This window comes from Oncorhynchus masou, unplaced genomic scaffold, assembly GCF_036934945.1.
Source record: "Oncorhynchus masou masou isolate Uvic2021 unplaced genomic scaffold, UVic_Omas_1.1 unplaced_scaffold_554, whole genome shotgun sequence".
Taxonomy (NCBI): Eukaryota; Metazoa; Chordata; class Actinopteri; order Salmoniformes; family Salmonidae; genus Oncorhynchus; species Oncorhynchus masou.
Window position 1 is genome coordinate 382,935 of NW_027011956.1, and position 16,557 is coordinate 399,491.

At 47.5% G+C, this 16,557-nt stretch overlaps 1 protein-coding gene across 3 annotated transcripts; it reads right to left on the minus strand.

Moving 5' to 3' along the window:
- Positions 1 to 864: 864 nt before the first annotated feature.
- LOC135536091 (cAMP-dependent protein kinase type I-alpha regulatory subunit) lies at positions 865 to 15,390 on the minus strand. 3 transcript variants are annotated; one of them, XM_064962477.1, is made up of 11 exons: positions 15,285 to 15,384; positions 12,530 to 12,723; positions 10,337 to 10,546; positions 9,935 to 10,026; positions 9,541 to 9,602; positions 9,326 to 9,372; positions 7,871 to 8,029; positions 6,805 to 6,865; positions 4,930 to 5,051; positions 3,329 to 3,410; positions 865 to 2,448 (listed from the first exon to the last, which is right to left on the minus strand). In XM_064962477.1, the coding sequence occupies exons 2-11, from the start codon at positions 12,701 to 12,703 to the stop codon at positions 2,276 to 2,278; spliced, it is 1,182 nt and encodes a 393-aa protein (XP_064818549.1). In that variant the 5' UTR covers positions 12,704 to 12,723; positions 15,285 to 15,384; the 3' UTR covers positions 865 to 2,275. The 3 variants fall into 3 exon arrangements, with proteins under 3 accessions (XP_064818549.1, XP_064818550.1, XP_064818548.1); XM_064962478.1 differs by having other exon boundaries at positions 867 to 2,448; positions 10,379 to 10,546; positions 15,280 to 15,390; XM_064962476.1 differs by having other exon boundaries at positions 867 to 2,448; positions 15,280 to 15,390.
- Between the last annotated feature and the right edge of the window lie 1,167 nt (positions 15,391 to 16,557).

Genomic DNA, 16,557 nt, shown 5'->3' on the forward strand with positions numbered 1-16,557 from the left:
TAGTACATTACAAAATATTCATCAAAATTCTAAAAAAATGGCAAATGTCCAGTTGACAACAATATACTGTAGTTGGGATTAGAACAAACATGGGTTTTTCAAAAGACAACACAAATGGTTCAAACTAAAAATGGTTAGATAAATGTTAGACCCCAAACATTGAAAACACTTGAGACTCCATGATGGTGTGGAACCGGAATGCTTTAGGTTCTAATTGTGAATTCTAAGAGAGAGTGTCGATAGAACTCAACCAGGCACTTCTCAAAGATAAGTTTATAATGATGGTTCAGTCTTGTAACTAACACTTCAATGAAGGGGTGAAAAACACTCTCAGAAACATACCTCCCATGTCAAAAACATTAGAAAAAGATGGGGGTGTTTAGGAAGCCATGTATGACACTGGACAAGTACCAGCCAAGGGATGAAACACTATTAAACCCACCAGGGTTGGCATCAGAACGGTCCACATTCTTCATTCAACTAGAGAGGTTGAATTAACGTTGAGTTGTAACATGCTTTCCTCACAACCATCACCTGTTATAAAACCTCTTTATTTAGAAGCTAAATGGACACATGAAGCACAAAGTGAAATACTGAATATCCCTTAAGGACTGATCACCCCGTCCAGAGGAAGTCGATGTTCAGTCCAGATCTGCTCTCTGTGAGCAGTAAATAGGAGACTAAATGTTGTTTTCCCCCTTTCCTGAACGGAGCATTAACACACCTAGACACAATGACACGTATAAGATCTATCCCAGCGACCGGGGTGGGAGAAACAGGACGGGAAGGAGAGAGAAATGGGGGGGACACAAGACGGGAAAGAGAGAGGGGGGAAAGAAAGAAGATGGGAAACAAGATGGGAAAGAAAGAGGGGAAAGAGAGAGAAAGAGCAGGGGGGGAGAGAGAGAGATCGAATAACTTCCATTAGTGAGAGCAGCCACACCCCTGGACCTGGGACACCCTCCCTCAACATCAACCTCATGGTGTAAAACCACAGCCAATAGGGAGAGAGCAGCCACACCCCTGGACCTGGGACACCCTCCCTCAACCTCATGGTATAAAAACCACAGCCAATAGGGAGAGAGCAGCCACACCCCTGGACCTGGGACACCCTCCCTCAACCTCATGGTATAAAAACCACAGCCAATAGGGAGAGAGCAGCCACACCCCTGGACCTGGGACACCCTCCCTCAACCTCATGGTATAAAAACCACAGCCAATAGGGAGAGAGCAGCCACACCCCTGGACCTGGGACACCCTCCCTCAACCTCATGGTATAAAAACCACAGCCAATAGGGAGAGAGCAGCCACACCCCTGGACCTGGGACACCCTCCCTCAACATCATGGTGTAAAACCACAGCTTCTTAGTACCCTCAAAGAACATTCCAGAAAACAACTATAAAAAGTATAAGAACTCAGATCAGCCTTTGGTGGAGATCTATTCAAAACACCATTTCTCTAAAGATTGTGTCTTCCCCCAGACTCATGGTGTCTCTAGTCCAGACATTACAAGGTCTTCTGGATCCTAACCAGGACAGACTCATGGTGTCTCTAGTCCAGACATTACAAGGTCTTCTGGATCCTAACCAGGACAGACTCATGGTGTCTCTAGTCCAGACATTACAAGGTCTTCTGGATCCTAACCAGGACAGACTCATGGTGTCTCTAGTCCAGACATTACAAGGTCTTCTGGATCCTAACCAGGACAGACTCATGGTGTCTCTAGTCCAGACATTACAAGATCTTCTGGATCCTAACCAGGACAGACTCATGGTGTCTCTAGTCCAGACATTACAAGGTCTTCGTTTTGACCCGGTGCCAGAGAAAACACTGGGTTAACAGTAATGGAACCCCAGCGGAACCACATGGTAATTCTATTGGAACCCTGGGTCTGAACAGACCCTCTCGGGTCACGTTTGACCCCTCCCTGACCTGTTGCCATCTGAACCCTACAGAGACAACTCATCCTGCCTTCATAGTTGACATTAAAATACTAGGGAAATATTGTGCCCCCCCAACAGAGTTCATCACATACGTGTCAAATCAAATGAACCTGGGTTCACAGCAACATACAATAACACCAGTTCAACAACAATGACCCAGCCAAGTGATCTGGAGCCCCGGGTGGAGGGTTAGAAACATGAAGAAAACAAAAACAGATCATTGTTGGAACCCGTTGTTAAGGAAGGAGCCAGGGGGGGGACAAAGGAGGGAGGAGCCAGGGGGGGGAAAGGAGGGCGGGATGGAGCGATAGAAGAAGAGGGACGGAGGGACTCAGACGGAGAGAGAGACAAAGCTGTTGTACTGCTGAATGTTCCTCTTCAGGATGTCTGAGCAGGGCCCCAGGACGCGTTCGAACCGCGGGCGGTCCAGCTTCACACACTTCAGAGGGCCGCGGGAGACCACGGTGGCAGCACGGGGGCGGTTCATCAACAGGGCGATCTCACCTGGGACAGACGGAGAAGAGGACAACTATTAGAAACAACAACACTGGAAGAGAAGAGAGGAAGAAAAGGAACAATGATCCACACAGCTCCACACACCCCCCCCCGACCTGGGACCAGGCTATCAGAGGAGACCCCCCCCCCCCCGACCTGGGACCAGGCTGTCGGAGGAGACCCCCCGACCTGGGACCAGGCTGTCGGAGGAGACCCCCCGACCTGGGACCAGGCTGTCGGAGGAGACCCCCCGACCTGGGACCAGGCTGTCGGAGGAGACCCCCCGACCTGGGACCAGGCTGTCGGAGGAGACCCCCCGACCTGGGACCAGGCTGTCGGAGGAGACCCCCCCGACCTGGGACCAGGCTGTCGGAGGAGACCCCCCGACCTGGGACCAGGCTGTCGGAGGAGACCCCCCCGACCTGGGACCAGGCTGTCGGAGGAGACCCCCCGACCTGGGACCAGGCTGTCGGAGGAGACCCCCCGACCTGGGACCAGGCTGTCGGAGGAGACCCCCCGACCTGGGACCAGGCTGTCGGAGGAGACCCCCCGACCTGGGACCAGGCTGTCGGAGGAGACCCCCCCGACCTGGGACCAGGCTGTCGGAGGAGACCCCCCGACCTGGGACCAGGCTGTCGGAGGAGACCCCCCGACCTGGGACCAGGCTATCGGAGGAGACCCCCCGACCTGGGACCAGGCTATCGGAGGAGACCCCCGACCTGGGACCAGGCTATCGGAGGAGACCCCCGACCTGGGACCAGGCTATCGGAGGAGACCCCCGACCTGGGACCAGGCTATCGGAGGAGACCCCCCCGACCTGGGACCAGGCTATCAGAGGATCACCGCTAGCGGATCACCACTACTGAGGTAGTCCAGTCAGTCCACTCACCAAAATAGTCGGAGGGCCCCAGTCTGCCCACCTCCACAAACTCTTCATTCTCTGACCGTCTCTGGAGCACAGCCGCTGAACCCTGAACACACACAGGAAGAGGAAAAACTCAGGGACAAAAAAGCACATAACCCCAGAATGACCTGTGAGGGTGAGAGGGCACAACACAGCCAAACGTTGAGGTTAAGACTTTGTTGATGCCGTTTCCGTGACAGAGACAGAGAGAGAGAGAGACAGAGAGAGAGAGAGACAGAGAGAGAGAGAGACAGAGAGAGAGAGAGACAGAGAGAGACAGAGAGAGAGAGAGACAGAGAGAGAGAGAGAGAGAGAGACAGAGAGAGAGAGACAGAGAGAGAGACAGAGAGAGACAGAGAGAGAGACAGAGAGAGAGACAGAGAGAGAGACAGAGAGAGAACTCCCAAGCTCTTAACACGGAAAACAAAAGTGTACAAGTTGAAAGACAGCATCTAGAAATAAAACACTACAGAACAGGTCGGCGTAACATATTTCCCATGAGTCACTACAGACCCTGGTTCTCAGTGCTAGAAGAGTCACTACAGACCCTGCTTCTCAGTGCTAGAGGAGTCACTACAGACCCTGCTTCTCAGTGCTAGAGGAGTCACTACAGACCCTGCATCTCAGTGCTAGAGGAGTCACTACAGACCCTGGTTCTCAGTGCTAGAGGAGTCACTACAGACCCTGCTTCTCAGTGCTAGAGGAGTCACTACAGACCCTGCTTCTCAGTGCTAGAGGAGTCACTACAGACCCTGCATCTCAGTGCTAGAGGAGTCACTACAGACCCTGGTTCTCAGTGCTAGAGGAGTCACTACAGACCCTGCTTCTCAGTGCTAGAGGAGTCACTACAGACCCTGCTTCTCAGTGCTAGAGGAGTCACTACAGACCCTGCATCTCAGTGCTAGAGGAGTCACTACAGACCCTGGTTCTCAGTGCTAGAGGAGTCACTACAGGCCCTGGTTCTCAGTGCTAGAGGAGTCACTACAGACCCTGCTTCTCAGTGCTAGAGGAGTCACTACAGACCCTGCATCTCAGTGCTAGAGGAGTCACTACAGACCCTGGTTCTCAGTGCTAGAGGAGTCACTACAGACCCTGCTTCTCAGTGCTAGAGGAGTCACTACAGACCCTGCTTCTCAGTGCTAGAGGAGTCACTACAGACCCTGCTTCTCAGTGCTAGAGGAGTCACTACAGACCCTGGTTCTCAGTGCTAGAGTCACTACAGGCCCTGGTTCTCAGTGCTAGAGGAGTCACTACAGACCCTGCATCTCAGTGCTAGAGGAGTCACTACAGACCCTGCATCTCAGTGCTAGAGGAGTCACTACAGGCCCTGCATCTCAGTGCTAGAGGAGTCACTACAGACCCTGGTTCTCAGTGCTAGAGAAGTCACTACAGACCCTGGTTCTATTCCAGGCTGTATCACAACTGGCCGTGGTTGAGAGTCCCATAGGGCGGCGCACAATTGACCCAGTGTCGTCCGGATCTGGCCGGGGTAGGCCGTCATTGTAAAATAAACCGACTTGCCGAGTTAAATAAAAGGTTAAATAAAATCCAGAAAGACAGCCAGCGTATTGCAGAGATGATCCTACCTCCAGGATAATGAAGAACTCATCTCCAGGTTCACCCTGAACCACGATCTTCTGTCCGTCTTCAAACTGAACGTTCTCCAGAGAATCAGCTACCGTCAGCCTCTCCCACTTGTCCAGAGACTCTGTAGAGGATCACACACTAAAGTCAGCCTCTCCCACTTGTCCAGAGACTCTGTAGAGGATCACACACTAAAGTCAGCCTCTCCCACTTGTCCAGAGACTCTGTAGAGGATCACACACTAAAGTCAGCCTCTCCCACTTGTCCAGAGACTCTGTAGAGGATCACACACTAAAGTCAGCCTCTCCCACTTGTCCAGAGACTCTGTAGAGGATCACACACTAAAGTCAGCCTCTCCCACTTGTCCAGAGACTCTGTAGAGGATCACACACTAAAGTCAGCCTCTCCCACTTGTCCAGAGACTCTGTAGAGGATCACACACTAAAATCAGCCTCTCCCACTTGTCCAGAGACTCTGTAGAGGATCACACACTAAAGTCAGCCTCTCCCACTTGTCCAGAGACTCTGTAGAGGATCACACACTAAAGTCAGCCTCTCCCACTTGTCCAGAGACTCTGTAGAGGATCACACACTAAAGTCAGCCTCTCCCACTTGTCCAGAGACTCTGTAGAGGATCACACACTAAAGTCAGCCTCTCCCACTTGTCCAGAGACTCTGTAGAGGATCACACACTAAAGTCAGCCTCTCCCACTTGTCCAGAGACTCTGTAGAGGATCACACACTAAAGTCAGCCTCTCCCACTTGTGATCCTCTACAGAGTCTCTGGACACACTAAAGTCAGCCTCTCCCACTTGTCCAGAGACTCTGTAGAGGACCACAGACACACACTAAAGTCAGCCTCTCCCACCTGTCTAGGGAATTTGTAGCTGGCAGATGTTGATACACACTGGCCACAGGGTGGCGCCACAACACCACACTCACTCAACAACACAGCAGAGGGGGAATGACAGGAAAGATCACAGGCTGGGTTTGTTTGTAGCGACTCGATTCCATACATAGCCACCTACACCAAATAGGTAGGTAAATAAACAGGTAGGTAGGTAAGTAAACAGGTAGGTCGGTAGGTAGGTAAATAGGTAAATTAGGTAGGTAGGTAATTAGATAGGTAATTAGATAGGTAATTAGATAGGTAAATAGATAGGTAAATAGATAGGTAAATAGATAGGTAAATAGATAGGTAAATAGATAGGTAAATAGATAGGTAAATAGATAGGTAAATAGATAGGTAAATAGATAGGTAAATAGATAGGTAAATAGATAGGTAAATAGATAGGTAAATAGATAGGTAAATAGATAGGTAAATAGATAGGTAAATAGATAGGTAAATAGATAGGTAAATAGATAGGTAAATAGATAGGTAAATAGATAGGTAAATAGATAGGTAAATAGATAGGTAAATAGATAGGTAAATAGATAGGTAAATAGATAGGTAAATAGATAGGTAAATAGATAGGTAAATAGATAGGTAAATAGATAGGTAAATAGATAGGTAAATAGATAGGTAAATAGATAGGTAAATAGATAGGTAAATAGATAGGTAAATAGGTAGGTAAATAGGTAGGTAAATAGGTAGGTAAATAGGTAGGTAAATAGGTAGGTAAATAGGTAGGTAAATAGGTAGGTAAATAGGTAGGTAAATAGATAGGTAAATAGGTAAATAGGTAGGTAAATAGATAGGTAAATAGGTAAATAGGTAGGTAAATAGGTAGGTAGGTAAATAGGTAGGTAGGTAAATTAGGTAGGTAGGTAAATAGGTAGGTAGCATGTTGTTAGACTGTTCTCCAACTGTTTGAACAGCTTGTTGGTCGGAGTAGAATGTAGAGTGTAGAGTAGAGTGTAGAATGTGTAGGTCCTCACCTAAAATGGACACCTTGCTGAGGAATTCCTCATACATCTTACGCTTTCTCAAAGTGCTTCCCTGAAAGACAGAGAGAGAGCGACAGAGACGCAGAGAGAGCGACAGAGACGCAGAGAGAGCGACAGAGACGCAGAGAGAGCGACAGAGACGCAGAGAGAGCGACAGAGACGCAGAGAGAGCGACAGAGACACAGAGAGAGCGACAGAGACACAGAGAGAGCGACAGAGACACAGAGAGAGCGACAGAGAGACACAGAGAGAGCGACAGAGAGACACAGAGAGAGCGACAGAGACACAGAGAGAGCGACAGAGACACAGAGAGAGCGACAGAGACACAGAGAGAGCGACAGAGACACAGAGAGAGCATGTTAAGTCCCATAATAACAGCCAAATGTGTACTAACTTCAGATTTAGCCCCAGACATCTGGTATTCCTACCATTGTTAGAGATGGCTGAACTGACACCGTGTGGAGGCTCAGTAAACTATATGGAGCTGATCTGTTCAAACCAATGTCTCCCAATAATGTTGTTGTCGGGGAAAATAACATTGTAGAATTTCATACAGTGCCTTGCGAAAGTATTCGGCCTCTGAGACTATCACAGTGCAGGTGCATTTATACGGAGACTTGATTACACACAGGTGGATTGTATTTATCATCATTAGTCATTTAGGTCAACATTGGATCATTCAGAGATCCTCACTGAACTTCTGGAGAGAGTTTGCTGCACTGAAAGTAAAGGGGCTGAATAATTTTGCACGCCCAATTTTTCAGTTTTTGATTTGTTAAAAAAAGTTTGAAATATCCAATAAATGTCGTTCCACTTCATGATTGTGTCCCACTTGTTGTTGATTCTTCACAAAAAAATACAGTTTTATATCTTTATGTTTGAAGCCTGAAATGTGGCAAAAGGTCGCAAAGTTCAAGGGGGCCGAATACTTTCATAGACAGGGGCGAATAGGCAGGCACTGTATATCTACATAGAGCTGAATTAACTAATTCTGCCAGTCAGTTGCTGGTCTCAGTCAGCCAGCCAGTCAGTCAGCCAGCCAGCCATCCAGTCTCACCATGAGTATCCTCCTGTAACTGTCCCTGTCGATGCCCCACAGTTTGACGTTGCTCTTGGCTCGGACCGTGGCGGCCCTGGGGGTCCCATAGATCAGGGCGAGCTCGCCAAAGCTGCCCCCCTCCCCAATATTGGTCACCCACTCATTGTTCACATATACCTGTGAGAGAGGGAGAGAGGCGAGAGGCGAGGGGGGAGAGAGAGGCGAGAGGGGAGAGAGAGAGGCGAGAGGGGAGAGAGAGAGGCGAGAGGGGAGAGAGAGAGGCGAGAGGGGAGAGAGAGAGGCGAGAGGTAGGGGAGAGAGAGAGGCGAGAGGGGAGAGAGAGAGGCGAGAGGGGGAGAGAGAGAGGCGAGAGGGGAGTCTGTACCACAGATAGACCATAGAGACAGGCGAGAGGGAGGGAGAGAGGCGAGAGGGAGGGAGAGAGGCGAGAGGGAGGGAGAGAGAACAACAACCTCACCGATGGAAATAGCTTTCCGTACAGTATGAACTGTCAGTATTTTGTCTTACAATATTATGTATTTTTAACAAACAGATGTATCACTATATAGACCATAGACAGGTAGTCTGTACCACTACATAGACCATAGACAGGTAGTCTGTACCACTACATAGACCATAGACAGGTAGTCTGTACCACTACATAGACCATAGACAGGTAGTCTGTACCACTATATAGACCATAGACAGGTGGTCTGTACCACTATATAGACCATAGACAGGTAGTCTGTACCACTATATAGACCATAGACAGGTAGTCTGTACCACTATATAGACCATAGACAGGTAGTCTGTACCACTATATAGACCATAGACAGGTAGTCTGTACCACTACATAGACCATAGACAGGTAGTCTGTACCACTATATAGACCATAGACAGGTAGTCTGTACCACTATATAGACCATAGACAGGTAGTCTGTACCACTACATAGACCATAGACAGGTAGTCTGTACCACTACATAGACCATAGACAGGTAGTCTGTACCACTATATAGACCATAGACAGGTAGTCTGTACCACTATATAGACCATAGACAGGTAGTCTGTACCACTATATAGACCATAGACAGGTAGTCTGTACCACTATATAGACCATAGACAGGTAGTCTGTACCACTACATAGACCATAGACAGGTAGTCTGTACCACTATATAGACCATAGACAGGTGGTCTGTACCACTATATAGACCATAGACAGGTGGTCTGTACCACTATATAGACCATAGACAGGTAGTCTGTACCACTATATAGACCATAGACAGGCAGTCTGTACTACTATATAGACCATAGACAGGTAGTCTGTACCACTATATAGACCATAGACAGGTAGTCTGTACCACTATATAGACCATAGACAGGTAGTCTGTACCACTATATAGACCATAGACAGGTAGTCTGTCTTCCCTACTGTACATAACAGTTGACCTGGCAGACAGAAAAAAGGGACGTACATCCATCTCTCCCTGGTCAATGACGTAGAAGTTGTCTCCCTCGTCACCTGGTGGAAAACAACAGCTGTGAGACACACTCTGACCCAGCGGTAATGTTGGTCATGTGATCATGTTGGAACGACAGCCAGGAGATTTTCCCTGGACAGGCCTCGTGGTCATTAAAAAACTTCCCATGATTTCACGGCAAAGTGAAAAAAAAAGGTCAAATGTCGTACCTTGCTGAATGACCGTCTCCCCGGTGATGTAGGTCACAGAAAACATGGCGTCGAAGATGTCGCTGTGAAGAGCGGAGGTGGTCGACACGGTGACAGGATCAACATTACATCGTACATTCACTGCACCAGGAGAACACTATTGTTTTAGCACACACTGGGGCGGCAGGGTAGCCTAGTGGTTAGAGTGTTGGACTAGTAACCGGAAGGTTGTGAGTTCAAACCCCGAGCTGACAAGGTACAAATCTGTCGTTCTGCCCCTGAACAGGCTGTTAACCCACTGTTCCTAGGCCGTCATTGAAAATAAGAATGTGTTCTTAACTGACTTGCCTGGTTAAATAAAGGTAAAATAAAATAAAAAAATTTAAAAACACAATCCGCGAAACACAGTTCGTACCTTCTCTCGTTGTCGTCCAGGTGAGCAAACAGCACGTTCTTCTCAATGGCTTTCGCCAGGGCAGCCATCGTTTTGTAGTCTTTCGGGATAACCTGCAGAGGCAGAAAGGAACGGCTTCATTGATCACAAGCAAAACTGCCTTCAGTCGTGAAGATTGTTATTGATCAGATTGAAGTAGTGGCCGAGGCCCGATTCTCCACCCTTCTCCTGAAGTGTACACCCCTACACTTCATCTGCATGGACGTTACCATGGTAAAGCCAATGTTTTACCCACCCCCCCCCAATCCTATGCTTTTAAAATGCATGATGGGTAATGTGCAAGGTGACACTTGTGGAAAAGGGTGGATGATCAGGAAATAGCCTAGAAGAAGTTGGTAGTAACAACTGTAGGGTCAGGTGCACCTGTAGCGATGCGTGATTGGCTGAGGGCTGACCCCCCCTGACCTTTCTGACGTAGGAGGCGGCGTCTTCCTCTGTGTAGACCTCGGCGCTGATGGCACCGCGCCGCCGCCGCCCCTTCACCACGGGATTCATGGGAGGAGACACCTCTTCCTCACGGGAGTCGGAGCGAGAGTTGGACTTCTGCTGCTGTAGGATCTGCTTAGCCTCCTCCTGGTGAGGGGGGGGGGGCAGTTATAGTAGAATAGAACAGAGATCTACTGATGCTGTAGGATCTGCTTAGCCTCCTCCTGGTGAGGGAGGGGGGGGGGCAGTTATAGTAGAATAGAACAGAGATCTACTGCTACTGTAGGATCTGCTTAGCCTCCTCCTGGTGAGGGGTGGGGGGGTCAGTTATAGTAGAATAGAACAGAGACCTTCACGGGTCCACAGTGGACCTGGGGCTTACCCACCCAGACCCGATATACATAGATAATTATACTGAGGTCCGCTCTGACCTCCCCCCGTTCGGACCCAAAAACAACTAGACACGCTCCCTATAGACCTGGTCGGATCCAGAGCCGGTCCGATCTGAGTGAGGGAAGCAACAGAAAAATCCATTTTTTAAAACGCTTCTTTTCTTAGCGGGTGAGGGGTCGCTCTAGCAGAGGGAGAGGCTGTAATGTGAGTGAGACACTCGTGGAAGGAGGGAGGGAGAGAGACGAGAGGACAGCATAAAAACCAAGCCGACCTGAGCTATAGTAGACCAATTGCTTGCCATAGCTGGTTAATTTATCATCGACTAGGATTATATTGTACCCCGTCTCAGCTGCATCAAACCCGGGAGAAGCTAGTTTAGCTAGCTAGGCTAACTGAGGCTGCGTGACCTTTCTCATCCTACATTTACAAACAACAACTCCATTCAGAATATGAAGGCCAAAGAGTTCAATCTTGGTTTCATCAGACCAGAGAATCTTGTTTCTCAAGGTCTGACAGTCCTTTAGGTGCCTTTTGGCAAACTCCAAGCGGGCTGTCATGTGCCTTTCACTGAGGAGGGGCTTCCGTCTGGCCACTCTACCAGAAAGGCCTGATTGGTGGAGTGCTGCACAGATGGTTGTCCTTATAGAAGGTTCTCCCATCTCCACAGAGGAACTCTGGAGCTCTGTCAGAGTGATCATTGGGTTCTAGGTCACCTCCCCGACCAAGGCCCTTCCCTCCGGTTGCTCCTTTTGGCCAGGCGGCCATCTCTAGGAAGAGTCTTGGTGGTTCCAAAGTCCTTCCATTTAATAATGATGGAGGCCACTGTGTTCTTGGGGACCTTCAATGCTGCAGACATGTTTTGGTACCCTTTGTGCCTCGACACAATCCTGTCTTCGAGCTCTATGGACAATTACTTCGACCTCATGGTTGTTGCTCTGACATGCGCTGTCAACTGTGGGACTTTATACTGACAGGTGTGCACCTTTCTAAATCATGTCCAATCCATTTAAATTTTACTACATTTTCTCCGATCAAGTTGTAGAAACATCTCAAGGATGATCAATGGAAACGGCATGCACCTGAGCTCAATTCATAATCTCATAGCAAAGGGTCTGAATACTTATGTAAATGGGGCGGCAGGGTAGCCTAGTGGTTAGAGGGTTGGACTAGTAACCGGAAGGTTGCAAGTTCAAACCCCGAGCTGACAAGGTTCAAATCTGTTGTTCTGCCCCTGAACAGGCAGTTAACCCACTGTTCCCAGGCCATCATTGAAAATAAGAATTTGTTCTTAACTGACTTGCCTGGTTAAATAAAGGTTAAATAAATAAGGTTTCTGTTTATTATACATTTGCAAAAAATAAATAAATCTAAAAACCTGTTTTGGTCATTACAGGGTATTGTGTGTAGATTGATATGTAATCCATATTAGAATGAGGCTGTAATGTAACAAAATGTGGAAATAGTCAAGGGGTCGGAATACTTTCCCAATGCAGTATAGTTGTAGAACAGTATAGAATATATCAGTATTTACCTTCTTAGTAGAGAACAGAGTAGAATAGAGCTCTATTACTGTATACCCTTCTAGTGGGAACACAGAGACTAGAATATAAATGAGTTGTATTACTGTGTACCATTAGAGAAGAGTAGGATTGGACTTTTCTGTCCACTGAGATGGATACCTGCCTTTGTTTACAAATATCAGCACACACACACACGACCCTGCCCACCCAGACTCACCTTCTCCAGCCTCTCAAAGTACTCTCTGAGGAAGGCCATGGGTCTGTCTGGCCGGGAGGTACATAGCTGTACGATGCAGTCCTTCAACAGCTGTTGGATGTTATGTTTCTGCACATACAGCTCACACTCCCTCAGACTCCTCTCCTCCTCACTGCTCGTACTGCCCGACGCCATCACACTCACAACCTATTGACCTGGGGACACAGACAGAGATAAACACAGAGAAAACACATGCACAGGGAGACAGGTGTAGCAGGAGAGAGGGGGTAGTGTTTAATAAACAGAGAGAGAAAAGCAGGTGTAGCAGGAGAGGGGGGGTGGTGTTTTATAAACAGAGAAAAGCAGGTGTAGCAGGAGAGAGGGGGTAGTGTTTTATAAACAGAGAAATGCTGGTGTAGCAGGAGAGAGGGGGTAGTGTTTAATAAACAGAGAGAGAAAAGCAGGTGTAGCAGGAGAGAGGGGGTAGTGTTTTATAAACAGAGAAATGCTGGTGTAGCAGGAGAGAGGGAGTAGTGTTTAATAAACAGAGAGAGAGAGAAAAGCTGGTGTTGCAGGAGAGAGGGGGTAGTGTTTTATAAACAGAGAGAGAGAGAGAAAGGCTGGTGTAGCAGGAGAGAGGGGGTAGTGTTTTATAAACAGAGAGAGAGAGAGAGAGAAAAGCTGGTGTAGCAGGAGAGAGGGGGTAGTGTTTGATAGAGAAGTAGAAACAGAGGACAGTGAGAAGAGAACATGAGGGTGTAGAGAAAAAGAGCACAAAATGATAAACAGAGTGAGGGAGGGAGAGAAACTTAACAAGGGGGTGAAAAGTGGGGAGAGAGGACAAAACATGATTGGTTTAGAGCAAGGGTGGGCGTTTTGAGAGAGAGTAAGAGGGGGGAGAGAGGGAGAGCGAGGGGGTGGGGGAGAGAGGGAGAGCGAGGGGGGAGGGGAGAGAGGGAGAGCGGGAGAGCGAGGGGGGAGAGCGGGAGAGCGAGGGGGGAGAGCGGGAGAGCGAGGGGGGAGAGCGGGAGAGCGAGGGGGGAGAGCGGGAGAGCGAGGGGGGAGAGCGGGAGAGCGAGGGGGGAGAGCGGGAGAGCGAGGGGGGAGAGCGGGAGAGCGAGGGGGGAGAGAGGGAGAGCGAGGGGGGAGAGAGGGAGAGCGAGGGGGGAGAGAGGGAGAGCGAGGGGGGAGAGAGGGAGAGCGAGGGTGGATAAACTTCCATATCTATTGGGTGAAATACCACAGTAGCAAGATTTGTAACCTGTTGCCACAGAAAAGGTCAACCAGTGAAGAACAAACACCATTGTCAATAGAACCCATATTTATTTATTTTCCACAGAGCGAAAGAGAAAGACTTGACACAAAGCTCCATTGTATCATAGCAACTCAAAATCTCAGGATAGTCGTAGACCACACCGCTGAACCAACGGACTAAACTCTCACTCGCATTCAACATTGTGTCAACCAGAATCAAATTTATTTATAAAGCCCTTCTTACATCAGCTGATACCTCAAAGTGCTGCACAGAAACCCAGTTGAAAACCCCAAACAGCAAGCAATGCAGGTGTATAAGCACAGTGGCTAGGAAAAACTCCCTAGAAAAGGTGCAAACCTAGGAAGAAACCTAGAGAGGAACCTGGCTGAGGGGTGGCCAGTCCTCTTCTGGCTTTGCCGGGTAGAGATTATAACAGAACATGGCCAAGATGTTCAAATGTTCACAAATGACCAGCATGGTCAAATAATAATAATCACAGTAGTTGTCGAGGGTGCAGCAAGTCAGCACCTCAGGAGTAAATGTCAGTTGGCTTTTCATAGCCGATCATTAAGAGTATCTCTACCGCTCCTGCTGTCTCTAGAGAGTTGAAAACAGCAGGTCTGGGACAGGTAGCACGTCTGGTGAACAGGTCAGGGTTCCATAGCCGCAGGCAGAACAGTTGAAACTAGAGCAGCAGCACGGCCAGGTGCAGTTTAGTTCGCAAACTCTCCTTATATTGCTAACGTTAGTAGGAGAGAGTGTGAACGCTACAAAACCATGACAGCAGCAGACAGGCATGTGACACCAGGGTGCAGCGGAATTTTTCATAACCTGATTCAAGGTGTGTGTGTTTGTGTGTACCCTACTGTATACTGAAAATGAGAATTAAACGTCGACAAAATATGAAGATATTTCAACTTGGAGAGAGATGTCCATAATCCCTATAAATTAATCAATTTGGGACTTTGTCAATTAGCAAAATTAAATTGGTCACATATCTTACAAGGGCAAACAAACTAAGCTTGAGGCAACTACCGAGATAGATGATGTAAACTGGTGAGTGTTGGCAAGTTACCCAACTACTTAGTAACTTCCGCCATACGACAAAACTACTGTCACAATAAACACCAAAGTGAAATGCTAGCTAGCTAATGTTAGTTAGCTGTGTCTTTCGAGTGCAGGCAACCATTCGTCCTGGAGCTCGCAGCGGACCCTTGCTTAATATTCAGAAATAATGCATTTCATTTTTAATAACCGTTTGGAAAACACAGGGAATTAATATTCTGAGAAATTCTGAAACGATTAACGTTAGCTAAAAGGCCCGCAGAGGTATTTTCATAAAAACAGCCATCTTGGAAACCTAGCCATCGTGCTAGTAACGTTAGCCAACTTGCGTTATCACAACAAACGGGAAGACGGTGAGATACAGGTTATAATCAAGCAATGTCCTCATACCTTTAGCGCTCCAACACATACATCGCGATTATTTAGAACAAAATGAAATCAAACCGCTTACCAAACCTGATTGAAATGCTGTCTTTTTTTTCGGAAAACTGACAGTTCTTCGTCCCTGTTTTTCCCCCTCAGTCCTTAGTTGGACGGTTGCCCTCTACCGGAATCAGGTTTGAACCAATCGCTGCCTCGTTCTGGTATATACGTCACCTTAACTACCTTAAAGGGCAAGGCCTTTTTTTGTTCTGCCAACACTTCACAGAAAGTGAGTGTTTTGATAACAGTATTTCGTTTACTGCATATCAATTGATAGATTTTTTTTATTTTTTTTTTACAAAATACAACATTTGTAGGGGCAGCAAGAATATTCAAATAGACTTGTCTCTCTTGTCCCTTGAGAAGTTGAGTTTTATATTGGCTTACCATTATAGGTAGAATTCTTGCTGTAATCTCAATGGATAAAAAACGTATTCAGTATCAGAACAAACTGAATAAATATGATTTCTTCATGCGTGCTTTCATAAATGATCTAGTGCGTCTGAGCTCCAAACATTATGCTCACTAAAGATTTACAACATTTGTGATAGAGATTTAAACCAGAATACAGGTGTCAACGTGTTCCTTGTTCAATCAAACTACTACAGGTGTCCTGTTGAGGAAACATCTTATTCTGTTAAACTACTACAGGTGTCCTGTTGAGGGAAAGTCTCAGTCAAACTACTACAGGTGTCCTGTTGAGGAAACAACTATTCTGTTAAACTACTACAGGTGTCCTGTTGAGGAAACGTCTCAGTCAAACTACTACAGGTGTCCTGTTGAGGAAACATCTTATTCAGTCAAACTACTACAGGTGTCCTGTTGAGGGAACGTCTCAGTCAAACTACTACAGGTGTCCTGTTGAGGAAACATCTTATTCAGTCAAACTACTACAGGTGTCCTGTTGAGGGAACGTCTCAGTCAAACTACTACAGGTGTCCTGTTGAGGAAACGTCTCAGTCAAACTACTACAGGTGTCCTGTTGAGGAAACATCTTATTCAGTCAAACTACTACAGGTGTCCTGTTGAGGGAACGTCTCAGTCAAACTACTACAGGTGTCCTGTTGAGGGAAAGTCTCAGTCAAACTACTACAGGTGTCCTGTTGAGGAAACATCTTATTCTGTTAAACTACTACAGGTGTCCTGTTGAGGGAAAGTCTCAGTCAAACTACTACAGGTGTCCTGTTGAGGGAACATCTTATTCAGTCAAACTACTACAGGTGTCCTGTTGAGGAAACATCTTATTCAGTCAAACTACTACAGGTGTCCTGTTGAGGAAACATCTTATTCAGTCAAACTACTACAG